At 43.3% G+C, this 26,727-nt stretch overlaps 2 protein-coding genes across 2 annotated transcripts in view; one reads left to right on the forward strand and one right to left on the reverse strand.

The window, feature by feature from the left end:
* LOC137547000 (uncharacterized) overlaps window positions 1-6,103 on the reverse strand; it is a 12,257-nt gene extending 6,154 nt beyond the window's left edge. Inside the window, exons 1-2 of the mRNA XM_068270101.1 lie at window positions 5,834-6,103; window positions 4,197-4,586 (exon numbers count right to left, since the gene is read on the reverse strand). Coding sequence (XP_068126202.1) covers window positions 4,197-4,586; window positions 5,834-5,879 — 436 coding nt within the window. The 5' untranslated portion in view covers window positions 5,880-6,103. The remainder of the gene's footprint in view (window positions 1-4,196; window positions 4,587-5,833) is intronic.
* Window positions 1-26,119, forward strand: part of LOC137546999 (tricarboxylate transport protein, mitochondrial-like) — a 70,340-nt gene extending 44,221 nt beyond the window's left edge. The window contains exons 2-9 of the mRNA XM_068270100.1: window positions 8,801-8,908; window positions 9,203-9,302; window positions 13,324-13,462; window positions 15,234-15,318; window positions 17,223-17,327; window positions 22,003-22,118; window positions 23,549-23,622; window positions 23,885-26,119. Of these exons, the coding sequence (XP_068126201.1) occupies window positions 8,801-8,908; window positions 9,203-9,302; window positions 13,324-13,462; window positions 15,234-15,318; window positions 17,223-17,327; window positions 22,003-22,118; window positions 23,549-23,622; window positions 23,885-23,999 (842 nt within the window). The 3' untranslated portion in view covers window positions 24,000-26,119. The remainder of the gene's footprint in view (window positions 1-8,800; window positions 8,909-9,202; window positions 9,303-13,323; window positions 13,463-15,233; window positions 15,319-17,222; window positions 17,328-22,002; window positions 22,119-23,548; window positions 23,623-23,884) is intronic.
* The last annotated feature ends 608 nt before the right edge of the window (window positions 26,120-26,727 follow it).

The raw sequence follows: 26,727 nt of genomic DNA on the forward strand, positions 1-26,727 counted from the left end.
GAGTACAAGGTAAACCATTCAATGAATATCTATATAGAGCTGCCAGCCCCCATCATAGTGTGAATTGTCTATCCATGCAGGAGACAGGGCAGAGAACTTCTAATCTTGTTGCTTGCTGTGCAGAGCAGTCACCCATCAGTGACTCCACTCCTAGCACTGCATATGCAAGATCTGATAAAGTGACATTGTAAGTAAAAAAAAATCTGTGTCATTACTAACTTCCTTCTGTCTATTAAAGGGGATCAGAAAAAAAGGCAAACATTAAAAATGTTCCTTTAACAGTATGTGTTGAGGATGTGGGAGGAATCTGCAGTGCACAGAGGAAACCCACACAGACACAGGGAGAACATACAAACTCTGCGCAGATAAAGCCCTGGCTGGGATTCAAACTGGGGACCACCACATTGAACTGTTTTCCATCCATACACATATATACGTACATGTATGCATGGTTTTGCTACACCAAGTGCTAGATACTGTATATGCTGTACCAAGGTAAAACATTTTTAAAAAAAAGCAACTTATAAAAGTACTTCTGTGCTAGCTAGTGACTATTTCAGATCATACCAAATAAACAAATTATGTAGCAAGAAGGGCTGTCTTTGCAATCTTACAATCTGAAGGGATATAAATATGCAGAACACACACACACACACACACTTGCATAGCTGTGAATTGTTTTGGGACACCCGGACTAAGTGCTGGTTCCAGGGAAAAACCCAGGATTTCTAAGGGGGGGGGGGGGGGGGGGGGATTCCTGAAAGGTCTCTCTCAGCAAGTTGTGCACTACTACGCATGTGCTGGCGCAGCATTTGCCAGCAAAAGACACAGGGTGCCACTTTAGTAGAGGGGATTCCTGAAAGGTCTCTCTCAGCAAGTTGTGCACTACTACGCATGTGCTGGCGCAGCATTTGCCAGCAAAAGACACAGGGTGCCACTTTAGTAGAGGTATTCATCTTCCATACAGTCCTATATACATTATCCCCAATACACATTATCTTTTCACAGTGCATCTGCCCTTAAACTTTATACCACAGTGCACTGACCACACTGTAGATTCTAAAGCCCTGATCTAGAACTAGGTCACAGGATAAGAATTGTTTCTATGAACATGGTGAAACACTGATCATGGTTTCCTTTTGGTTGTGCCTTAGAATCAGGTCCAACCAGGAATATAATTATGCATTTTTTAAATTGTTCCAAATATACTATATATAGAAATATAGAACTTGTTCTCCATTACCTTGCAGCCTTCCTTGTTGTTGGGGCACTCACGAAAGGCACGTACGAACCCCTCCTGCTGCACGATATGGCAAATTACCAGCCAGAGAAAGGAAGGAACACTCCTGGAGACCCTGCTGCTCTCCTCCTATTTCCCTCACTTTTCCTTATCTCACCTCAACCACCCTGGCAGACACTTTATTTTTCATCTCCCTTCCCCCCAGGGGAGGACTGGGACCTTTTGGCCTGGGGGGAAAACACAAACTAGAAGCCTGTTATGAAAGCATCAGCCCAAATGACGTCACACGCGCACCACACATCGTATATGCCAGTAGTCACGTGGGGTGCCAATGTGGAAATACAGCAAGAAAATTCAAGGGATAGTGTGACAGGTAAAGTACAGACTCGGAGGGGGAATAGTATTTAACGTCGCCGGGGAGTTTAGTGGTAGCAGGGAGAGCCGTCATTCGGCTCACCCTGCGCCCAGCTCACTGGCGGCGTAGAAATACTTATGCAGAGAAGGGGAAAACAGTGAGGAGAGACGGGGGGAAAGCTGAAAAAGAGGGAAGCAGATATTTGCCTCACCAGAATTGCACTTTTATTTAGCTTTCCTGTATGACAAGAAGACACAGTCAGCACTAGGGGAAATGGGAGAAACAAAGGTGAATGAGGGAGGGCTGTGCACACCAACAGTGCTTCTGAGCATTTTTCAAATCACCAGCGATTTGAAAAGCGATTGGCTAATGTTACACTATGAGGGTGTTCTCACAGCAGCATTGTTGTTTTTATCAAAATCACAAAAAAACTGCATGTAACATATTTTTTGGAGCGATTCATTCAAAAATCGCTCTGAAAATTGCTTCACAAAATCGCACTCGCAAATTGCTAGTGATTGCGATTTTGGCGTTGCACTAGCCCAGAAAGAGGAGGAGTGTAGGGAGATTGAGAATAGTCTGAGATGGAGCAGAGCTGTATTGCAGTCCCACATTACACAGAGGCTACTTGCCTATAATATGACTCCTGTCACTGCCAGCCTCTCACACAAGCTACAAGTAGCCCTCCTGGAGTCTAAGGACTGTCAAAAACTTTTCAACCTTATCCACACATGCAGTCATTATAACATTGGGAAGAGACCAGACAGATTTTTTTCCCACAGACCCTCCAGGCAAACTCTGTATCATGCTGTGTAGATTTACCAGCTTGCTCTCTCATTGCTCTGTAATTGCACTTTTATTAGCTAGACTAGTGCTTTACATTGTCTTAAACAAAAACAAACCTAATTACACCAGGCACTGGACCAGCCCTAAATCACTTTTTCTTTTGATCTCCCCACCAGATCACACTTCATTTTAATCTCCCCAGAGCATACCGCGTACCACCTGGCCAGTAAGAAAGTACCACCTCTGGTACGCGTACCACAGGTTGAAAAGCACTGGTATAGAACACACCCATTGTTTCAAATAGTTCCTTTCACACTTGCGGTGCAACACACTGCTGTATGCACATTGATTCAGGGGTTAGAACAGCACTCCTGCTTTCTTCAAATGGGTGTGCGATGACCCACCCTGTGTACCTAGTGGGGTAGAAATGGCTCCGTAGTAAAGTAGAGGTCCGCACCACTTTCACATAAAACACGTCTTGTAGAAGGGCACCTGACCCGAAACAGTGAGCTGTAGCTGCTTAACAGCAGATTTTATGGATCTTTAATAAAGAGACCTATTTTATGTGGAAATGGTGTGGACCTCTACTATGTGTGCACATTGTTGGACAGTGCACACATTTGCCATTCATGAATGGCATGATTTGTTGCATCGGAAAAGTTGTTAGTTGCCTTACAGCATAAAAAAAATAAAGCGTGAAAGGGTCCTTAAGGTGGCTAGACACTTGTCGATTTTATCTGTCGATATCTGGCAGATTTGAGCACTTCGATGATTGAATCTGCTAGAAATCAAGCAGCAGGTCGGGAGCGTGTCGTTAGCAGCCGGCGCGCAGTGTTGTCAGCAGAACTAACTCTCACCTGTCCTGTCGGCGCACCTCCTCCCCTGTCCAGTAGCTTCTCTCCATGCCACAGCGCTCCTCCTCCTTGTGTCTTCTCTCCAGGGGCACCTGGGTCATGTGACAAACCCTAGAGGCCAAACACTACAGGCTTGGCAACATACATGCTGGACCTCTAGTGTTTGACCTCTAGCTTTGGTCATGTGACACAGGAGCCCCGGGAGAAAAGACACGGGGAGGAGGAGCGTCCTGGGAGGAGGCGGGACAGGTGAAAGTTAGTTCTACTGCCAGCATCTGAGGGCAGCACAGATGGGGGAGACCTGCAGGCAGGGGGGGCTAAACAGATATCTATTGAAAACTGTGTACAGTGTGTGAGCAACTAATATACCCTCTCTGATCAGATTAGATCAGAGAGGGGATGTATCTGATGGTTGATCTGGTGGCCACCTGAAGAGTGGCATAACCATGTGTAAAAATGTTTGTGGTTCCAATAGCACTTGCATAAAGCTGTTCATAGATTAGTAGATCAGGCAAACAATCCATATCTCTCTAGCATTGAAGAGTTACCACCTCCTTAATACCAAGCACCACTTGATAGTACATCAGAACACAACCCTCACAACCCCCTCGATCGGAAATCAGACATGTTGGAAATAATCGTTCTGACAGTAAAATTGTCAGAAAATTGCATTGTGTGTACCTAGCATTAGAAAAGGAGCCCTGTGCCTGACAAGTATTGAATGGAAGTACTGCAAGGTGATGGGGTTTAGCTGCCCCTAGCCAACCGTGAATGAATGTTAGGAAGGTTCCAGGTTGAGGCCAACAAAAGCAAATGTATGATAGTAGGTGCAGAAGAGATAGTAGGTTTAGCTCTGCTTTGTGTCTGATGGAGCTTTCATATTCTAAGAGCTCATAATTGCATGCAAATGGGTATGAAAACAACTTTATTATTTTCTGCATACCGGTAGTTAAAATCTTACCATCTTCTCCACTTTTATTCCTAATGTGAATCTTAATCTTTGGGATGGGTCGATACTCAACATCATCTACAGCAAGATGGACCTCATATGTGCCGCTGTCATCCTGATCGACCGGAGAGATGAAGATGGAACATGTTCCATTGTCCAGTTTGGCCAAAAATGATGGTCCAGTTTGTCTGTAGGTATTATTCATCAGTAGCCGTTCGGTCCCTGAGAGGCGCACTATAGGCGTATAACTGCCTCCTCTAGCTGGTGTTATTCCCCATTCCAGCTTTATTCTTTCTCCATGGATGGGTTCATCAACATGGAATTTACATGGAATCAATAAACTTGACCCTGTGTTGGCCTCCAACTCATGATGGAAGAGTTGGACGCTGGTAATTTGTGCACCTGAGAAAGAGGAAAACAAGATTTAGTTTCAACACAATAACAGTATTTAATTAACAACTTCTGTAGTATGATTTGCAGATGCCGTATTATGTGCAGATGCCTTTCATTTGTATGTTATTTTTTTGTTTTGTAAAATCTAGTCCACCCCTCGGTTAACTGTCTACTTGCACCCATGAGTGGACGTGAGCTCTGGTTAGCCAGCGGTAACTGTTGTTCTCTTTTATGGCCCTTCCATACTCAGATAAAATCGGTAAACACATTGGGCTTGATTTACTATGCGGTGCTAACCTACTTAGCACGTCTAAAGTCTTTAGGCGTGCTAACCAGGGTGCTAAGTAGGTTAGCACCGGTTTTCTCAATCAGATCGCGCGCTAAGTACCACGCGCAAAGTTTTGTGCGCGCAAAGTCCTATGCACGCACAAAGTCCCATAGGCTTTAGTGGGCACTTCGCGCGGAGCGCTCTGTGCAGTGCGCGCGCAAAGTTTGCGCACGATCACTACTTCTCACATTTAAACTCAGTTTAGACGTGCTAAGGGCCAGTGCTAAAGTTAGCACCGTTTTGAGCCCATTGTGTTTTTGCCGCTGTGTATACAATCCCCTCCCCTTCGCCCGTCCGCTCGGTTTGCCGCTGCCCACTGTTCACCATCCTCTTCTTGCCCATCCGCTCTGTTTGCCGCTGCCCGCTGCGCACCATCCTCTCCTCGCCCGTCCACTCTGTTTGCCACTGTCTTGGTCTTGAATGAATGGATTTCTGGCTGCTCCGTGCTCCTCCCGCTGCCACCCTCCTATCAACCTCTGGCAGCTGGAGACACACATGCACACAGAGTCCTTCGTGGTTGCAGGGAAGCACAGCGGGAACGCTGCAGACATTGCTACTGACAGCACCCTACTCTGCTTCCTTGCAGCAACTAACGACTCTGGGTGCATGTGTGTCCCCGGATGCCAGAGGTTGATAAGAGGGGGCAGGGGGAGGAGCCAGAGCCAAGGAAAGAAGCACGAAGCCTTTCATTTCTGACATAGGCCGCGGTGAGACGACCACTTCGCATTTTGGCTGGCCAGAACCTGAAGTGGGCAGATTTCCGGTTCTGGCTATAACCTATACAAACCCTTTGGCTGGCGCTATCATTCGTGACATTCGATCTGAATACTGATCTAAAACAAGTCAGTAAAAGGCATCTCCCTATTTCTATCCTGACCCTACTACTACAGATACGCAGTGCAATACAGAACATTGATAAGATACATACCTGAGACCAGGTGTAGAAAAAGCATGAAGAGTCCTAGTAGTGACATTTTGATACTTTATCGCAAAGCTGACAAATGCTGACAAAGTTAATCAGAGAAATACATATATCATCAAGCAGTGATACAACGGATGTGATCAGTGCCTGAATCGAGCAGAAATAAGACCAAGATACAGCTGACTGCTTCTATATCTCCAGCAGCAGCATGATGTTATAAGATCCTGTCTCTGTAGGACAACACATCTGGTGGAGGAATGTCCATAGCAACCAATCGGGTGGCTTGTTACTGTTTCAAATAAGCACAGTTAATATAACAGTTGGAAGCTGATCTGTCCAGCCAGAAACATTTTTCTTTAGGACAAGTTTCATACATGAGGCAAAATGATCCTGTGTGGTAGATCCCCAACTCATTTCTGGGCTGGGGTTATGGGGTCCCCCTTACAGAAGTAAAAACATTTTCTTTAATATTTTGTTTATAGAAATTGAACCCATATGCTGTTTTTTCACTGGTGTCTGGATTAGGGCAGGGCAAATTTCCTGTCCCACTGAAACAGCAGTAAAAATACATTTTTCTGATAATTTCCCACACAAGTAAACAGCTTACTGCTATACGTGTCCCCAATGTGAAATTTTAATTCTTGTGTGATGACACTGAGTCACTGAGAATAGGAAGTGATGGGAAATCTCTTAAAAAAAAACAAACCCTGAGTAAAGCAGAAGATGTTGACTTGTCCCCAGACTTTGCAAAACTGCAATAAAGTTTTGGCAAATTCCAGTTTGTTCTGAAATCGCTATAGATAAAGGTTGCAGCTGCACAAGTCTTGTTGCAATTTAAACTTTTTTTTTTTTTTAATTTCTTTTTATTTTAACGTGCCTATACACATTACCACCCAATGTGAAAAACACATTAATCAATTCTCTAAACAGAATCTATTCAGAGAGTGATCGAATCGCCATACCCTGCTCAGAGATTTTGTGCTTCAGTGCTTCTGGAGACGCAGGCTCTGCTGCGCATTGCCGAGCAGTACGGCTTGGCGCATAATTGCATTGGAGTCCATGGCACCACAACAACCTTTATAGATTATGGTAGCAGTGTGGCACCCATACTGTCAAAGTCGCGTGAGGCACTTCCTGTCTGGAAGTGTACGGAGGACTTTGGGGACAGACGCAAGGGATCAGATGTCTGATCCCTTGCGTAGACCTTCAGGCCTCTCTTGCACACTACATGCAATTCCTATTTTTTTTTTTTTTTTATCTGAGCCGATTTTGGTTTCGATTAAAAAACTTACTGCTTGCTCCTAAGATTTTTTATTAATCGGGATTCAAAATCGGAAGTATAAAACCTCAAAATCGAATGTAGCGTGCAAGAGGCCTAAAAAGAAGTCTAGGCATGCAGATTTTCCTGTCAGTGCTATCTGCTGCAGGGACAAATCTGCACGCAATGGTGCAATGTGCTGTGTGTGGTAGGCTTTTCTGCAGTGTGCAAATCGCACTGACTAAACAAAGTAATTTTTAGGAGAAGGGGGATAGATGTAGTGGTTTTTCTCACCTGATACGAAGGACAGATATTAAGGACAGATATGCACTGCAAAATGCTCGAATGCTCTTTTGGATAATGTGCGCATTATTCCAGCACATAGGAATTGAAATGATAATCACGTTCTGGGTCCCCAGCTCAAATTGCAGCCAGGGCATTATTTACACAGTTTGTATGTTCTCCCTTTGTTTGGGTTTCCCCTCACATCCCAAAAACATAGGTCCTAAAATATTGGCCCTGAATACGATGGACATATGACTATAGTGGAAATTAGATTGTGAGCCCCTCTGAGGGACAGTTGGTGACAGGACTATGTACTCTGTAAAGCCCTGTGAAAGATGTCGGAGCTATATAAATACTAAATAATAATAATAATAATAATGAGCTTAATGCGAATGAGTTCTAATAGTATCAGTTCAGATTTCAGAAGATAAAAATGACAATAGCAATCCTGGTCTCTCCTTCTGTCATGGTTTTTACCTAATTATGTCTGAAGGTTTGTTAGTTGCTCCTTGTTGACATTATGTAGCAGAGCATACCATGATATCTTGGCACAATGTTAATGAAGTCAGTGCAGTTGAGTAGCAGAGGAAATGACCATCCTACCAGGGCTGTGAAGTGGGTCCAAAAATCTTCCGACTCCTCAGTTAATGAAACCACCAACTCCAACTCCGGGTACCCAAAATGGTTTAGACTACTCGACTCCGACTCCTTAGTCGAATACTTACCAGGGCAGTGGATTTTGTACAAAAATCATCCGACTCCCAACTCCTCAGTTTATTAAATCACGACTCCGACTCTGGGTACCCAAAATTGCTTCGGCTCCGACTCCACAGCCCTGCATCCTACACCAGTAAGATCTTGCTGTATGTACATGCAGTTAATGAATAGAGTTTCTGATGATTATACATAGTGATGGTAACTATGAGTACGTAACTACTTGTAATCGGAATTTAAATTAGCGCTGTCCACAAAAGGAAAGGGGGGGGGGGGGGGGATGGGGTGCCTAACTTGCCTATGCCACCGCCTATATCCAAACTCCACTACTTCCTTCTTCATACCTGGAAGGAGAAAGTAGTAGTGTTACGTGGACTGCGAGTGGAACGCATCGGCTATAGGCGGCATAGGCAAGTTAGCTACCCTTGCGCTGCGAGCGGCGCTATCTAATTTAAATTTTGATTAAGAGTAGCTCATAGATACAACCACTAATTGCAAATGCTGCTTGGTGACAGATTTTTTTAAGTTGCACTTGGATCTGGCCGTAGTTGAATGTCCTAACCTGGTCTATCCTAGACTTGCTCTTGCCCTCCTTTTGGTAAAACGCTTGATCTGCTGGGTTGAATTTTCCTGATCACTGTTGCACACCGCACATGGTAATATGTTCTTGTCAATGGGAATTCATAATTTGGTTGCTTTTGATTTATGTCTTGCAGGTGGAATAGCTGGGGGCATAGAAATCTGCATCACATTCCCTACAGAGTATGTCAAAACTCAGCTTCAGTTGGATGAGAAAGCCAATCCACCACGATACAGAGGAATAGGTAAGAAAGTGTGACCACATCTAAAGGTGGCCACGAACGATACAATTTTCTGAACAATCATTTATGAATGATTCTATTGGAAATTATCGTTTGGCACCACTAATGGAGAAAAATCTAACCAATTCTTTCAGATTAATGAAATTGATCCGATTTTTCGGATCAATCCCGCCATGGTTGTTTTCGATCGTTCATACTAAGAATTGTTCATAAAAAGAGATTGTTCAGCAATTGTATCATTAGTGGCCACCTTTACACAGCTGTAATGACAGATCTTACCTCTCCTCTCATCCACAGGGCACTGTGTGACACTTACTGTTCAGGATCATGGGATCAGAGGCTTGTATCGAGGCCTTAGCTCATTACTATATGGATCCATTCCTAAGTCTGCTGTGAGGTATGAAGTATGTAATATCCATGAAAACCCATAAAAGGCATTACCTTGTTCAATCTCCCTAATTGTGATAGAATCTCAGAATTTAATTATACTCAATTAAGTGGGAGCACAACTAACGGCCTCCAAAGATGAAGCCACTGGGTGACCAGGATGCTGTTCCTCTCTAGGGATGGTCATTGCTGGCTAATAATTCTGATTGTATGCAGCTTGGAAACCAACCAATCAAATGAAGTAGCAGTTGCATTTGATTAGTCCATTTCTAAGCTGCATAAAACTAACAAGCTATTTGCATACCATCTCATTGACCATTCCCACTCCTCTGTATTCTGCAAAACAGCAAGAAAACCAGATTTACAGAATAGGAGGAGGAGACTGCATCTAAATTTAAACCGTAGGAGGCAGCAGCTTATCTGAAAGATGGGCTAAGCTAAATAGGTAGAGCGGTCTGTGTATGTTAACTGCCTGCTGCCAGTAGACCCAGTGGCGTAGCAATAGGGGTTGCAGAGGTAGCCACCGCATCGGGGCCCGTGGGCCCCCATGGGGCCCTTCCTAAACCACAGTATAAGCTGTTTATTGGTCCTGTGGTGGTAATCACTTCTATAGATGCTTTGAATAGTAGTAATCATTAACAAACTGTTCCCCATCCCCTTCTTGCACCTCTAATACAGTAGATGACCTTGGCAGGTTTTGTTGCGGCGTATCACTGTTAGGTATAGAGTGCTGGGGGGGGCGGGGGGGGGGGGGACCAATGAAAAACTTGCACCAAAGCCCATAGCTACGCCACTGAGTAGACCTATATGTGGCTGATAGCCAATCCTGTGATCCAATTGGAAATCTGTCAGTTGGGAGTAATTGCGAATCCTGGGGCTCCTCCTCCCAGGAAAACGTTGATGGGATCCTCCTACATTCAAATAGATCCCATAGGTCAGGGGGATCAGTTGTCTGAAGTTGCAGACAAGTGACAAACCCCACTCATAACAAGTGTGATTACAGCGATAGCCACCCTGGATGGGGTAAGAAATTGGGGCACACCATAGTCCTAAAACCATTATTAAGGACTTATTAGTTTCTCATTTTATTAGCCCCGTCATTCAGCACATGCAAGTTCTACCTCCAAAGGTAGACTAGAGAATTACAATCCAGTCATTCAGCACATGTAATTCTCTATTCTACCTCTGGAGGTCCTTCCAGAGGTAGAATTACATGTGCTGAATAAAGGGGCTAAAAAATTAGAAACTTTTTCTTTCCAGCCAATATGCACAAGCCATAGCATAGTGGTAAAGTAACTGCATTTGATACAGGAGCCTGTGAGTTCAATTCTAGGGCTTTCTAATTATCTGCCTGATTTTTATATCATTCAGGATTTCAACAGCAATTACACACAACAGTACACATTCAGAGACCTGTGTGCAGTAATAATTTCAGCGGTTAAAAAAATGGCTGCCTGTGTGTGATGGAGATGGAGGAGAAAGCAGTTAGAACAAACCAAGTGGGGAGGGAACTACCACGTCAAGGCTGCTTACTGACTGAGAAATGATGTAAATACTATTTCCAGGAGGCTTTGAAATAGAAAGCTCTGTTGTGAAACTGATATCTTCCATAGTATCTGCTGTATATGTTAGCTGTTAGAGTGGAGACATGGTTAAGGTGTGACCAGCATGGAAAAGCTAAGTCATTGGTGGCAGGGGTAGGAGGAGATGTGAGTGAACTCTCAAAACCAGAAATAAATCAAAAAGCAGGTCTAACGGACACTCAGTAGAGCTCCATTACTGGCAGCGGCCTCTGTGCTGCTCAGTTGGTAAAGCTATATATTCTTCAGCCTTACTACCAGTTGGCTGTATGGGATTGCTTCATTGATTATGAAACCTTTGTTGCTAAAAACCTTTATTTTCAAAGGAAAAAATAGGTAAACATTACTAATATTTGTTTTATTGAATATCCATGCCATGGAGTAATACTAAATCTTGATAAGCGTAAATTGGCGAGACCAGTATTGGTGAACAAAAATAACATGAATTGTGGAATAACTCTAATTAGAAGGAAGAAAATTAAATGTTTATGTACTAATTACTAACAGTCAAAGATAATTACAGCCTTGGTGAGTCAGCAGGTGGCTGATTATTTTCTGTTTGCTTTCCTTGAGATTATTCTGTATTATGCATACGTTTTTCATTTCTTTCCTTGTAAAAAGAGTGTTCTTAGCAAAGTTTTATTTTTTTAAATTTTGTTTCTCACCAAAACAGCTCTGCTGTGTTTCACCATGACCCTGATAAGGGTAAAGAAATTAGATTGCGAGTGGCTCGAGAGACTAGGACAGAATGTAAATACCACTGTGTTGTATACTGTGTTTTTGGACCATAAGGCACTCTTTTTCTTCCCCCAAAGTGTGTGTGTGTGTGTGTGTGTGTGTGTGTGTGTGTGTGTGTGTGTGTGTGTGTGTGTGTGTGTGTGTGTGTGTGTGTGTGTGTGTGTGTGTGTGTGTGTGTGTGTGTGTGTGTGTGTGTGTGTGTGTGTGTGTGTGTGTGTCAGCCTGGGGACCAAGGCTTTCCTGGATGGCAACCTAACAGTTCCCTGTGTGGTATAACTGTTTTGTGGTCTAACCTGCTGGTAGCCTGGATCCAGGTGGGGTGGACGGCTGGATCTTCGTGCGGACCTTACGGGGCAGCATCAGCTTGATCAGCAGCAGACTCTGAACGCAAAATGCTTGCTGGATCATGTGCACGTGGTGTTTGCAGTCAGCCACAGATTGCAGCCAACTTCCTGTGTTGTAGCCGTGTCCTAAATTTTTGTGCTTGGGCTGCCTGCGCATGAGTTCTGGCGCGGTAGTTGGCACGAATTTGCAGGGCACTTTGGAGTGGCAATCTCTGTTGGTAGTCTCATGAATATTGCCACTCCAAAGTGCCCTGCAAATTCACGTCAACTGCACTTCATGCACGCAATCCAGCGCATGCCTTCTGCACGCAGGTTCTACTGCCGATCGAGCTGATGCTGCCCCATAAGGTCCGCACGAAATTCAGTCGCCTGCCCCACATCGATCCAGACTACCAGCTGCTGGCAGGTTAGACCACAAAGCAGCTATACCACATAGGGAGCTGTTACTGTGCCATCCAGGAAAGCTCATTCCTCAGGCTACACATAGTGGGACAAGGCTAACAGCAGTAAACCTTCAGTTTTCAAAAGAAAAGATGATTGTTTAAGTGGCACCTGCGTGCTCCAGGCAGTTTCTCATGCAAGTAAGCTGCTTGCCACTGCGCACCTATGATGAGTGCTTCTATTTTTATAAATTACCTGATTGCATGAGAAGCTGCCTGGAGAATGCAGTTGCCACTTGATCAATCATCCTTTCTTTTGAGTACAAAAGTACAGAAGGTTTACTGCTGTGAGTAGAAACAAAGCTCCACAAGATTGCCCTACACCATGGATGCACCAGGTTTACAATATTTTTTTCCCTGGGTTTTTGTCCTCTAAATCTAGGTGCGTCTTATGGTCCAGAGCGTCTTTTATTGTGAGAAAAATACGGTAAGTACAGGAAGCAAATAAGAATAATATTGCAAATTGGACCAAGTGCGTACTGTAACTGTCTGCAATGAAACCCCTAAATGTGAAGTACTGGGCTGAATTACTTTCAGGTCACTGAGGCTAGGTTCACTAAGGCTCAGAATGGTCTGTTTCACTGAACAGACCACAATAAACCAATGGAAATGGAAATGGATCCTATGCGAAGCTTAGGATCCATTCAGACATGCAAGTCTGGTACCACTTTAATTAATATTTGGACACACAATCTGTCAGCACCTATTACAAAGTGGTGGGGGGGAGAACCAGATACTGCCTGCACATCTTACCAGATGAAAGGGGTTGGACAGATATTGGCCACACCTCTAACGGCGGGGGGGGGGGGGGGAGGAGGTTGTTATGCGGACTAGCCGCACTTGTTACTGGTGTCAGTTCTAGTTTAATACATGAAATGTGCGTAAGGTCTTAGACAACTCTGTAACCAATCTGTTGTGTTTCCATTCAGGTTTGGTACATTTGAGTTTCTCAGTAGTTATGCAAGAAGTAGCACTGGCAAATTGGATGGAAAATCCAGCTTCATGTGTGGATTAGGCGCAGGAGTTGCAGAAGCTATTCTGATTGTCTGTCCAATGGAAACTATTAAGGTATGTAATCTTTAATGGCTGCATTTCCTGCTGAAAAATACAGAGATCTATGTACCGTAGTTTGTCATTTTAGACAATAGATGCATATTCCACTACAGTTTGGTCTTAAGGGAGAACTAATCAATATATTTACATTTATTAGAAGCACAAAAGAAAAGAGACACCCCCTGTTGTATATGTATAGGTAGAATACTAACAGAGAGCACAATAATTGGTCAAAAAGACCAAGAGTAAATGCAAAAATACTTTGTCAACTACAAAAATTAAAAACAATTAAAAACAAGACAGCCGTGCCTAGGCCATAGGCCCCAAATGTAATTAATAAGATGCCTGAGCCATGCATATATAGGTATTAAATAAATGAGAATTAAAATCGATACGCCTCACTCAAGGGATTGCGGTCTCAATATCTTCCAGTGTCAGAAATGTATATAAAGGTAGGTAATAGCCTGACACCGTGCCACAATCACATCAAGAGAGAGGCGCACAAACACCCTGTCCTATAGATAAATGTTTTTCCTGTCACAGTCTGCACTAAAGTGCTAGTGCTATATATGCAACAACATTACAACACGTGAAGCAAGGGAATCGGTGTGAAAAAATATGCACAAGATAATACTAATCACACAATACAATATTAATTCAAATATATAAACATGGAAAAACCATGCTAAAATACACTAGAATAGATGTAATGTGCTCCAAGAATGAGTATATAGTTGAGGTGATAGACTGAAAGAGAACCCGAGGTGTGTTTAAAGAATGTTATCTGCATACAGAGGCTGGATCTGCCTATACAGCCCAGCCTCTGTTGCTATCCCAAACCCCACTAAGGTCCCCCTGCACTCTGCAATCCCTCATAAATCACAGCCGTGCTGTGAGGCTGTGTTTACATCTGTAGTGTCAGTCTCAGCTGCTCCCCCGCCTCCTGCATAGCTCCGGTCCCTGCCCCCGTCCCTTCCCTCCAATCAGCAGGGAGGAAAGGGATGCAGGCGGGAACTGGAGTTCTGCAGGAGGCGGGGAGAGCAGCAGACTGACACTATAGAGATAAACACAGCCAGCTCTGACAAGCTGTTTGTCAGCAGCGTGGCTGTGATTTATGAGGGATTGCAGAGTGCAGGGGGACCTTAGGGGGGGTTTGGGATAGCAACAGAGGCTGGGTTGTATAGGCAGATCCAGCCTCTGTATGCAGATAATATTCTTCAAACCCACCTCGGGTTCTCTTGAATAGAGCTGTGAGGTAGCATGGAAACAGATTAAGTTCCCATTAGTGAGGTAAAAGGATGCAGTGAATGTAGGAAAATAGAATGTAGTAGAGTGGTAACAAGATAGGTTACCAATAATGAGGTAGATAAACACAGTGAATAGGTTGGAGGCAGAGAATGGAGGAGAATGACGCAAGGCTCACCTCCGTGAATGAAGGAGACCTAGGAGCGGCTGGATTAGGTGAGCTGTGCTGCCGCAAATTGTATTTACACAAGGGGAGCAAAGTAGAGGGGGGGCACACACGGGGAGAATACAGAGAGTCCCCTACATTGCGGCAGTTCGTATTGGTGGGCAATCGTAAGTCTGGGACTCCATGTATTCGGCATATAAGAAGCAAGGACTTTTTCTTCCCATCTTTTGGGGAGAAAAACTGCGTCTTTTATGCCGAAAAATATGGTACATAAGCATTCATCATTAATGTAAATTATACTAGCATCAATAGAAGAGTCACATTTGTTGGTATATTTTACCAGTCAGGTGACCAGCCTTTCCCTGCCTTCTCCAGGTAAAATTCATACATGACCAGGCCTCTACTGCACCGAGGTACCGTGGCTTTTATCATGGAGTGCGGGAGATTATTCGAGAGCAAGGTAACGGTCTTGATCGCAGGTACCAGTAAACTGTTACGGAGGTGAAATGGGTGTGCTGGTTTTAGAAGTATGTCATCCATGGGTGGCTTCATGGAATTCTGTGCCCCTAGTGAGGGAATTGGCCTGTGTTGAGAGATTATACTTCCCTGGTCTCCAACCTAGTACATCAGAGGATTGAAGCTATCCAGTAAGGGACTTACATATTTTAAAATGTGCCTGTGATTAGCAGATTCAAGACACTATACCCTATAAGACCTCCTTAAAGAGACACTGAAGCAAGACTAAATCTCGCTTCAGGTCTTATATATAGCAGGGGCACGTGTGCCCCTGCTAAAACGCCGCTATCCCGCGGCTTAACGGGGGTCCCTTCACCCCCAACCCACCCCCCGCAAACCTGGGTCGGAAAAAGGTCGCTGGAGCTGATCTTCCTGGAGGCAGGGCTAACGGCTGCAGCCCTGCCTCCAGTCGCGTCTATCAGACGCGCATCGCCGCCTCTCCCCCGCCCCTCTCAGTGAAGGAAGACTGAGAGGGGCGGGGGAGAGGCGGAGGTACGCGTCTGACAGACGCGCATGGGGCAGGGCTGCGGCGGTTAGCCCTGCCCCAACCAGGAAGCGCTCCCCCGCTGCTCGGAGGGGGTTTGGGGGGACAGGGACCCCCGTTAAGCCGCGCTATAGCGGCGTTTTAGCAGGGGCACGCATGCCCCTGCTAGCTATGAGGTCTGAAGCGAGATCTATTCTCGCTTCAGACTCTCTTTAAGCATTTTCCCATTTCATTAGGGTTCGGGATTGACCTTAAAGTGGACCTGAACTCTTGCACAGGACAGAAGGAAAAATAGATAAATGCACCTGTGTGCATTTAGAGAGTTTAGCCTGTTTAATTCACACTCATTTGTGTCTAATCATAAGTTGTAATTTGATCTCTCCCCTGTGTCACATGTCTCTGCCACGGCAGAGATGGTTGATAAGCTCATTTGAAAGCACAGGATGTTAACAATATGTCTGCTTCCAGGAATCAGGACGTAGAAAAAGTGCAGATTTATTTTAGGATTTGTATCGGCTGTAACAAAGAAATGTTGTTTTGTTTAAAGGTTATCAGTGTTCTCCCCAGGCTCTTTTAGCCGGGTGCTCCACCCGGCTAGTTTTGGTGAGCACCCGGCTATCATTGGCTCACCTCCTTCTATGCTATAAGCAGAGTTGTGTACGGAAGCACCGGCCTTGCATGCTCTCATATTGCCCCACCCGGCTACTTTTTCATGCCTCCTGGCAGAAAAAATTCTGGGGAGAACACTGGTTATGCTGTTGTGTAACTTTTAGAGCAGAGAGGACTTCTAAATTAAGTCCCACTTTTATAGGGTCACATTTTTTTTTCTATCAGATGATTCGAACACATTCTGATAGTAATAATTAAATTCACCTTTCTGTTGGTGGAGAGCAAACCAGCATTCTTTGTGACACTTAAACCAAATGGCTTGTATCCCAATGTAATTGCACTTTAGAATCCACATTGGCTGTATAGTGTACTGGTGAAGCTCTTTCTGTTTAGTAAGCCAGCACCTATTCAGTAAGGAGTCATTGGGCAAGACTCCATATCACTGCTACTGCCTACTAAGCACAACCTTAGTGGCTGCAGCCCTCAAGCGATTTAATTCTGACAGGAAAAAAGCACTATACAAATGATAGGATTATGTTAATAAGTAATAAACAGCACCACTATATCCTGAAACGACCGTTGTGAGGGTTGCATGCTTTTGCTGATTTATAGCAAAATAGAATTCATGTTTGGATCACTTATGTCCTCCATTTTTCACCAGCTCAAAGGATTTGCAGTTTTTCTTATACATTGTGGACAAGAGGGTGGATGGTGATTTTATTGGTCATTAATGTTTATGAATTATTGCTTTTTAGGATTACGTGGTACATATCAAGGCCTGACCCCCACTATCCTTAAGCAGGGTTCCAACCAGGCAATTCGTTTCTTTGTCATGACCTCTCTACGAAACTGGTATTTAGGTGAGCATGGACAACTTTACATCCTGTTTATATGTTTTTAAAAGCTGTGCTTTTAAAACCTTTGTAAATAATACATTACAATACTAGATGTGCTAGAGAGATTATTTTTCATTTAATGTGCCAGCATTCCATTCAAGGAGTTCTTATCTGTAGAGATGGCCCGAACGGTCCGCCCGGCGGGTAGTTCGCGCAGATATCAGCTACCTGCGCCCGTGGTGGGTAGTGAACACATGGCGCGTTCGCCCCCCCCCCCCCCGCTATACCTCGTCATTGGGCTAAACTATGACCCTCTACATCACAGTAAGCAGGCACATGGCAGCCAATAAGGCTGCACTCACTCCTGGACACCCTCCCCCCCCTATAAAAATGCCGCAGTGTCTGCCATGTTCTCACGCTGCTGATGCTGCTGTAGTGAAAAGAAGGGAGAGGTTGCTGGAGAGATAGGGAAAGCGTTAGTTAGGCCCTTGTTAGTTTGCTACTTGCTGAAATTTGTTGCTGAAAGTACCCCAAAACAGCTCTTTTGAGGGCTAATGTTCTTCAAATGTGTTTTGTGTGTGTGTGTGTGTGACATCACTGACACAGCATAGATATAGCCCTGTCGTAGCTGTGCCCTTGCTTGCTGAAACAATTAGGTCAGTGCATTTCTTCCCACTCTATTTGTGTGATTTAACTTACTAAAGCATAGCTCTCTTTGTGGGTGACACTGCATACATACAGCCCACAGACAGTTGCTGCCTGCTTGGTATTTGTAGTCCCACTGTCTGACAGCACACTGAATTAGGCCTAGTGCACACCAGAGCGGTTCCGTTGCGTTTTTAGGAACGCTTGTGGCTGAGGAAACGCTTGGGTAATGTATTTCAATGGGCTGGTGCAAACCAGAGCTGGTCGGTTTTAACAGAAACGCAAACTCCCGGGCTGCAGCATTTTTTGGATTTCGGAGGCGTTTCAGCCTCCAATGTTAAGTATAGGAAAAACGCAAAACTCTTTGATAAAACGCCAGATGAGAGCAGTTTTCCAGGCATTTTTGCTACAGTAACTGTTCAGTAACAGCTTTACTGTAACAATATCTGTAATCTGCTACACAAAAACGCTACACAAAACCGCAAAACGCTTCATAATACTAAGAAGAAACACTTCAAAAACCGCTAGCGTTTTTTGCGGATCTGCCAGCGGTTTTTGGTGTGCACTAGGCCTTAGACATGTGGCACAGTGCATATCTTTCTACTGCATCTATGTGACTGCACACTGTACAAGAGCAGTGCATATCTTTCCACTGCATCTGTGTGACTGCACACTGTATTAGAGCAGTGCAAATCTCTGCTCTGCGTCAAATCTGTAATTTTCCCAGGGACTTTTGGCATGTATCCCACTCCGCCATGCTCCCCTCCAGGTGTTAGATCCCTTGAAACCTCTTTTACATTACTTTTGTGGCCAGAAACAGTGTCTGTAGTTTTTAACCACTTCGGTCTATCTGGACGGATATATCTATCCAGATAGACTGCACAGCTGCTGCGGGGCCGCGCACGCTCCCACCGCCTTTCGCTGCCCCGGAGATCAATGAATGGGAATACAGATCCCATTCATTGATCTATGTCTCCCTAAGAAAAACCGACAGCTGTCTCTGAAAAGCCGTGATTTTTCTATGTCCCACGTCACCCCTTCTGTTCCTGCAAGCGAGAGCTCTCGCTTGCAGCACGGAAAATCAAAAACTCACTGTGGCCATCTTGTGGCCAAATAGTAAAACATCTACATAATTTTTTTTTTTTTTTTTTGTTCAATATACACAATAAATTTCATTCAACCATTTCAGCCCGCGGGGATTTTTCACCATATACATCAAAGCAATTTTCACCTCCCATTCATTCGCTAATAACTTTATCACTACTTATCACAATTTATTCATCTATATCTTGTTTTTCCACCACTAATTAGGCTTTCTTTGGGTGGTACATTTTGCTAAGAATTATTTTTTTTCTACATGCATTTTAACAGGAATATTAAGAAAAAATTGAAAAAATTCATTATTTCTCAGTTTTCAGCCATTCTAGCTTTAAAATAATACATGCTACCATAATTAAAACCTATGTATTTTATTTGCCTGTTTGTCTCAGTTATTTCACCATTTAAATGTTGTCCCTATCACGATGTATGGCGCCAATATTTTATTTGGAAATAAAGGTGCATTTTTTCAGTTTTGCGTCCATCACTATTTACAAGCTTATAATCTAAAAAATGTTCATAGTATACCCCCTTCACATGCATATTTAAAAAGTTCAGACCCTTAGGTAACTATTTATGTTTTTGTTTTTTTTAATTGAAATTTTTTTCATTAAAACTTATTTGGGTAATTTTTGGTGTTGGGAAATAAACAGTTAATTTTTAATGTTATAATATGTGTAAATTGGCATGAAAAATGTATGTAGATGTAGTTTTACTACTTGGCCACAAAATGGCCACCTCAAGTTATTTTTTTTTTTCCTAGTGCTTCTCACTTACCGGAAGCACAAGGAAGACTGGGAATTTTTTTTTTTTTTTTTTTTAGAAAAACTGCGGTCTCTGATTAGAGACCGTCGTTTTTTCTGCTGGTAACTTAGATCGGTGAACGGGAACCATGTTCCTGTTCACTGATCCCAGGGCTACCAGGGGACAGAACGGGAGCCATCTCTACTAATCTGAGCAACCCTATGTTAGGCTTCAGTGGAAGTATACCTGTTGATCTCGTCACAGGTGGTTGGTGTGGGCTCTCCCAGGGTGTGGAGTGGCCATGGGTCTCCATCACAGCACCCCGCAAGGCATGATGGACCGCTACCCCTAGCGGACAACTGACTTCTTTGCTGCCTGGTGGCCACCAGGTCATGACCCCTGGGATTGACAGGGAAGAAAAGGCAGAGCTGCGATGTGGAATCAGAGGTTGGAGGCACACAGATCAGGATATGGATCACAGAGCAGGAGTAACAGACAAGGTTCAAGGCTGACGGCAGGCAATATGTAATCGAGTTCACAAGCAAAGGTCGGAGGCTGGCGGTAATCAGAAAACGTAATCAGGTCACAGGATAAAGTTTGTGGGTCAGTAGGCAGACGGCAATCAGAAAGGATTGGTCAGGTAACAGACAAGATCAAAACAGAAATCTCTATATATAATTGGCAAGTGTCTCTGTGTCCATTTTTGTCCGTGTCAGTGCTTTTTAGCACTGCGCATGTGCAGGGACAAGACGCAGAGACACTGCCGACGGTGCCAAGAGCCGGAGGATGGGACCAGAAGGGGCGGGCGTGTGTGCGCTCGGCGGGCGTCACAGGGGCGCATGGCGGGCGTCGTATGCGTGCGGCGAAGTAATGACACACCTAGAACGTTTTAGTCGGAAATAAAGCTAATTGGGCTAGGTGCTGGAACAACGGAAGCTGCTAATAACAGCTGATTATGTTATGTATATTCACTTATATATTACTGACACGCGCTATGTCTAATTATTTTATTGATGTCTTCAAAATAATTTTTCTCTTAAAATGTAGAAAACACATACATTCAATTCAATATCTATACAAATTCACATACATTCATTCCTAGAGAGGCCTCTCTATATTATAAAAATGTTATGGATCCACATAAAATAAAGTCCTAAAAAATCTTTCTTAAAAAATAGATATTGATTCGTCAGAGAGTTAATGAATCTTCATCAGCAAATATATGATAGTGTCCCCTGATACGTGTGATGGGTTCTCACATATATTCCTTTAATACATTCGGTCAGTCCGTGCCAGACAGTTTACACTCTGCACTATAGTATAGTATAGCCATACACTCACGGTTTCCTCTCTATAGGTACACTGCCGCCTGACCAGGTCCACTCAGGATCTTAATGGGATGGCAGCTCCGCTCCTGCTTCAACTCCCAAACAGCTCCGTGCGACTGTCTCTGGGAAGTTTCAATCTGCGTGCCGCTCTCCCGACTGGCGTCCTTCGTACAGCATACGTCACTTCTGCTTGTAAGTGGCAAAGGTCCGCTCGCTGTACTACACGTCTCACAGTCTTCCGCATGCACTTTTCTTGGGTGACGTCACCACTCTTTCTTTGCTTGGTAATGTCACATCCTGTTTATTTCTCAAATACAGCTGCTGTCATCGAAGGGCTCTTGTATTAAAGGTAAGTAGAGTTGCCAGAAGAAACCATTCAAGTATTGTCTTTCAATTCCACCCAAAGTCAGAAGATTGATGGCTTAAAACCTTAAAGAGGAACTCAATATAGAAGTTAAAGAGCAAATGTATTGGACACCAATACAAACAACACGTTTCTCGGGATTCTTCCACTTCTTCAGGTTAATAACACAGTGTTTTATCTTCATGCAGCATGAGTGAGGAGCACCTGTAAGGAAGTACAGCTTCTGGTTTTAGTTCTCTAATGTTCTCTTATGTATGTGAATTTGTATAGATATTGAATTGAATGTATGTGTTTTCTACATTTTAAGAGAAAAATTATTTTGAAGACATCAATAAAATAATTAGACATAGCGCGTGTCAGTAATATATAAGTGGATAAAATATGCAATTTGGGGGTTAAGGGATCCCTCTACGTGTCACGCAGCTTGGTTGAGGAAAGTGTTCCAGCGCCGGTGAGTGTGTTTTGTATATGTTATGTATATTGTCAAGTTATAACTAGTAATGAATATTCTGCTTTTTAGGTGATGACCCACACAGAACTATTCATCCTGTTGTCACTGGAACTTTTGGGGCCATTGCTGGAGCTGCTAGTGTATTTGGGAACACACCCCTAGATGTAATCAAAACCAGAATGCAGGTAAATGGATATGTGCAGTGTGTTTCTATGTACAGGTGTGTGTTTTGCAAAATATACAGCTGGATAGATAGGCTGGCATAAAGTGTCTTTGTCAACCTTGAGTCTTCTAAAACTAGAGGCCTGGGAGTATGTGGGATCAGGGCGGTATCTTAGCTGTTTCTAGCACGGCACACACCTGGTCAAAGAGCGCTAATGTTGTACCTGGCATCTGGTATAGCCACTTCCCCTACGTGTTACAACTAGGGATGGTCGATGAGATGCAAATAATTTTGAGCTGATGCAGCATTATGCAAATTTATGTTATTGAAATTGACCAATCAAATTTTACCTCAGTGGGATTTGCTTGGTTCATGTTTAAGCTGCCTACATTTGCATACAAAAGTTGCATGATGCTGCATCAACTTGAAATTATTAGCATCTCGTGTTACAGCCCCAAGTGTTCCAACCAGCACTAGGGCAACTTTGTTTCCTCACCCTCTGTACTTCCTCCTGCAGGCCCTGGAACATCTCCAGCTTCAGTGCCTGGTGCTGCAACACCTATCACTGTTTGTCTTCTGATCTTTGTCTACTACCACAACATGTGGATGACTGACCAGTTACCATCTGCAGTGTTTGGGCGAAGGTGTGGGAATATGTTGGGAAGAAAGTTTTATTCACCTTTCAAAACAAATTATAAACTAGGAGAAAATAAGTTTTCTAGAATTGCAACTGATTTTTGAAAACTTAGGGAAATACCTTGAGGCTTGGATCACAGTAGGATCCTTATAGCACGGATATGTTACATGGCTCTGCAGGTATGTTGCAGTGTCCACGGCACTCTGGAGAACATGAGCCACTCTGTTGGATGAAAGGCTACACATCCACTGCAGGTCGGCATTGTGTAAATGTAACAGACAAACAAACATGGACAATGTTACAAACGCACATGCGTAGGTATCTTCTGCATGCCGGTTGGCCTATTACCATCCACCATCCACTCAGGGACAAAGTCCGGCAAACACCTAGTGTGAACCAAGATTTATAGGAAAATTCCACACTGTATCACATAACTGGTACATTTTTTGTTTGGAATAATTTGCCAGATCACTAAGCAGACTGCACACTTTGTGAGGAATCTGTACATTTCATGCTAGATATAATTCATTGTGCAAGATTAGAGGCAAAATGTAGAATGATCCATTTGAAATTGCTAGTTGGACATATGGAACACTGTGTTAAAATGACTCGCATGTAAGGTGGCCCCTATACTTTTCTTTAGTGAATTAGATCTAAATTGCTTGAAAAGGCCAAGGATATATGGTAAATTTCTCAACTTATAGCTGAGGATATATGGTAATTATGGAGAACTGAGGTCTGGGTAGAGCTGTAAACTTGTAAAGTAGAGATTTTCATCAAATGCGAAGAAATGCCATTTTTATTTATTTTTTTAGGGTTTGGAAGCTCATAAATACAAGAACACTTTGGACTGTGCAAGCCAAATACTCCGTAAAGAGGGGCCTTTAGCGTAAGTGTGTTTTATCCTTTCAAAACCGTATCTGTTTTGTTGTATTTCATTGGTTTTCTGTGAGTATATAGTGCTGAATAGAGATAATCGATAAGATGCTAATTTTAACAACTTAATGCAAATTTTGTTGTCATTTGTCAAATCTGCATCAATTCGAACCAATCATCTCCGTGATCGTCTCAAGAGCTGAACATATAATGTATGATTCCATGATGTGCTAACGTATTGCTGTTTTGTTTTGCTTTTTTTGCTCTCCTTTTAGGTTCTACAAGGGGACCATCCCTCGGCTGGGCAGAGTGTGCCTAGATGTGGCCATAGTCTTTGTTATTTATGAAGAAGTAGTTAAAGTACTAAACAGAGTCTGGAAAACCTCTTAACCGCATTTTGTACTTGAACTCTGATCTCAGCCTTGGCGAGAGAGAGGTTTTATTGTCTTAATACTTTTTAGTGTCTTAATCCTATATGTACACTTTTCTGTCCTCCAGTTGATTGTGCTACTTTGCCCAATATCAGAATATCTGCTTTTAACTTGTTTGGTGTTTATGACGTGCCAAATATGCATCGATATCTTAATTTGCCTTAATTTTTGTTTCAGATAATGAATATTAACTGTTACCAAACACTGCTGAAGTGTGAGCTACACTTCTCCCACATCATGCCATATACACAGAGTAGATGGCGGATATTCTACTATCTATGAAAATGGAAGCTAAAAATTCCATATGCCTGTTTCTAAAGCATACTTCATAGCCTCCATTCTCAAGTTAGTTGTCATTCCTCTGATATAGGAATTGTAAAGAAGAACCTGATTGGTGGTTATAAGCGACACCCCCAACATCTCATGACCGTTTCTATTAGATGAATTGGTTTGGTCCAAAAGAAGGCTGATTTAAGTGGTTGCAGATACCTTTTTGTTAACATGTCTGTGTTGTGGGTCATCATTTTGCTTTCTGCCTGTTGATTAGGTCGGTTTCTAAGCTCCTCTTACCAGCTTCACCAAAGCTCTGTTTTTGACGCCAAAAAGAAGACAGAAAGGCATTAATGCTGGACACCTAAGCAACCTAATGTGTGTATGAATGGTTTTCAAAAAAAGTTCCAGGACTTACTACAAGTTAATATGCAAAACACCTGGAAATCACTCCAAACAAAAGATAGAAGCAACATTGCCTTTATATAACATGCAAGTGAGGTGAAAAGACCATACTAGTCTCAGCAGTACAGAGATACTCCTTTATGGATCACACAGGTCTCAGATAATGGGGAATATTCATGATAATGCGGTACACTTTACTTGAGCAGGCAGCAGATGGAAGGTTTAGGATGCTCCAGACTGGGGGGAAATGCAGCGTTTTCAGCGGGTGACGAAAATGTTGTTTATAAGTAATCAACCGCTGTTTCGTTCAAATTAATGGAACAGGTTTTTAAACGATGGTTTTTCACATTTGTGTAAATGCTGCGGTAGATCCTGTTGTCTGATCTTGGTCGCTACATGAACTGTCTAGAGTCTGCTGTATTTAGTGTTTCCATGTCTCCCTAGCGTTTCAAATCGTGATGCTATGGTGACACTCCGGGAACCAAAGCCGAATGTTTTTCTGCTTGGTAGCAAAAAGCGTTTTGCATAGGGCTAGACCAACTGTCTCGCTCAAACCCAATTCACTAAGCAGTTTAGACTAGTCTACTGATGGTTTTTAGTCTACTGATGGTTTGGTCAGTTGCATCAAATGGGAATTCACTATTACCAAATGTTTTAGACCTGGTCTAAACCATTTTGTAATTAGGTGGGTAAAGCAGGGAAAATGATCAAAAGATGCAATTCACAAACCAGTAGCTATAACTGACATCCTTCTCCTTTGATCAGCTCTCCTCTGGATATAATTAAACTCCTGCATAATTAATTCAAAAGGTTCCATCCTCGCATCTAAAATATCTCACAGAATTACTTTACCTACAGAAATCAGCTGGTCTAATCTCTGTCAGATAAAGAGGGCGTGGTTACTCCTTGTTTGCCTTTGTGAATTGTGTAATTACTGAATGATAGACCAGGTCTAAAACATTACACCAAACCATCAGTAGACTAAAAACCATCTGTAAAATAATCTAAACTGTTTAGTGAATTGAGGCCATTTTTGTACACGGTAGGGAGAAATGGCAGCACATCTAAAACCAGGCTGCATCTGAATGGCGTAACACCAAGAAGGCTGCAGAGCCTCTTAAAGGCATAAATGCACGCAAGTGCATCTCGAACAGGTGCTACAATTTAAACTAATGAAGGATGTTGGCTTCCAAATCAATTTGCATGCAAAAAAAGTCATACTAGACCAGCGCTGGGTACACTACGGCTCACGGGAGAAATTTGAGGAATGCGGTATGCAGGCAGGCAGTTGCAATGCACTTTAGGTGTTGCATGCATCCTGTGCATTAGGCAAATTATGCATTACACATTGCGTAAGTCCAGGAACAGGGGCGTAACAATAGCCCCTGCAAGGGATACATCCGCAGGGGGTCCTTAGGGGAAGTAGCCTGGGGGGGGGGGGGGGGGGGGGCTCCTGGCTCTGGGGCCTTCCAGGGCCATTTTTAGGGACAGGAGGGGAGCATCGCAGGAAGGGAGAGCAGCAGGCATAAACAGTGGGGAGGGGGCCCGACCTCCCCCAAACATCCCTCATCTCAGGCTACTATCAGCATTCCCCCCTCCAGCAAAGACAGCTGAGGGGGCCCCATCCAAAGTTTTGCAGGGGGCCTAGTGACTTTTTAGTTACACCCCTGCCCGGTAGACTTTAGATCCACTGCCTGCACATATAAAGTTTACTGCAGTATCCTGAAAATACCCCAATGTTGTTTATATGGGAAGACCTGGATTCCACTTAGTATCATGACCTGAATTAATATCTTTCACTATTCACAATGTGTAGAACTAATAGGAGGCTGGTATTTGCAAAGGAACATCACAGCACATCTATTTCTATGCCATTATTCAGTGTGCAATTAACTAGTTTAAACAAGGAAAGGTGAGAGCTCTCTGCAAGTGCCAGGAAAATTACATATACATCAGTAATAAAGGTCTACAATACTGTAAAATCAAGAAAATATTTTTTAATGTTGTATTTT

This window comes from Hyperolius riggenbachi, chromosome 2 (assembly GCF_040937935.1).
Source record: "Hyperolius riggenbachi isolate aHypRig1 chromosome 2, aHypRig1.pri, whole genome shotgun sequence".
In the NCBI taxonomy this organism is placed as follows: Eukaryota; Metazoa; Chordata; class Amphibia; order Anura; family Hyperoliidae; genus Hyperolius; species Hyperolius riggenbachi.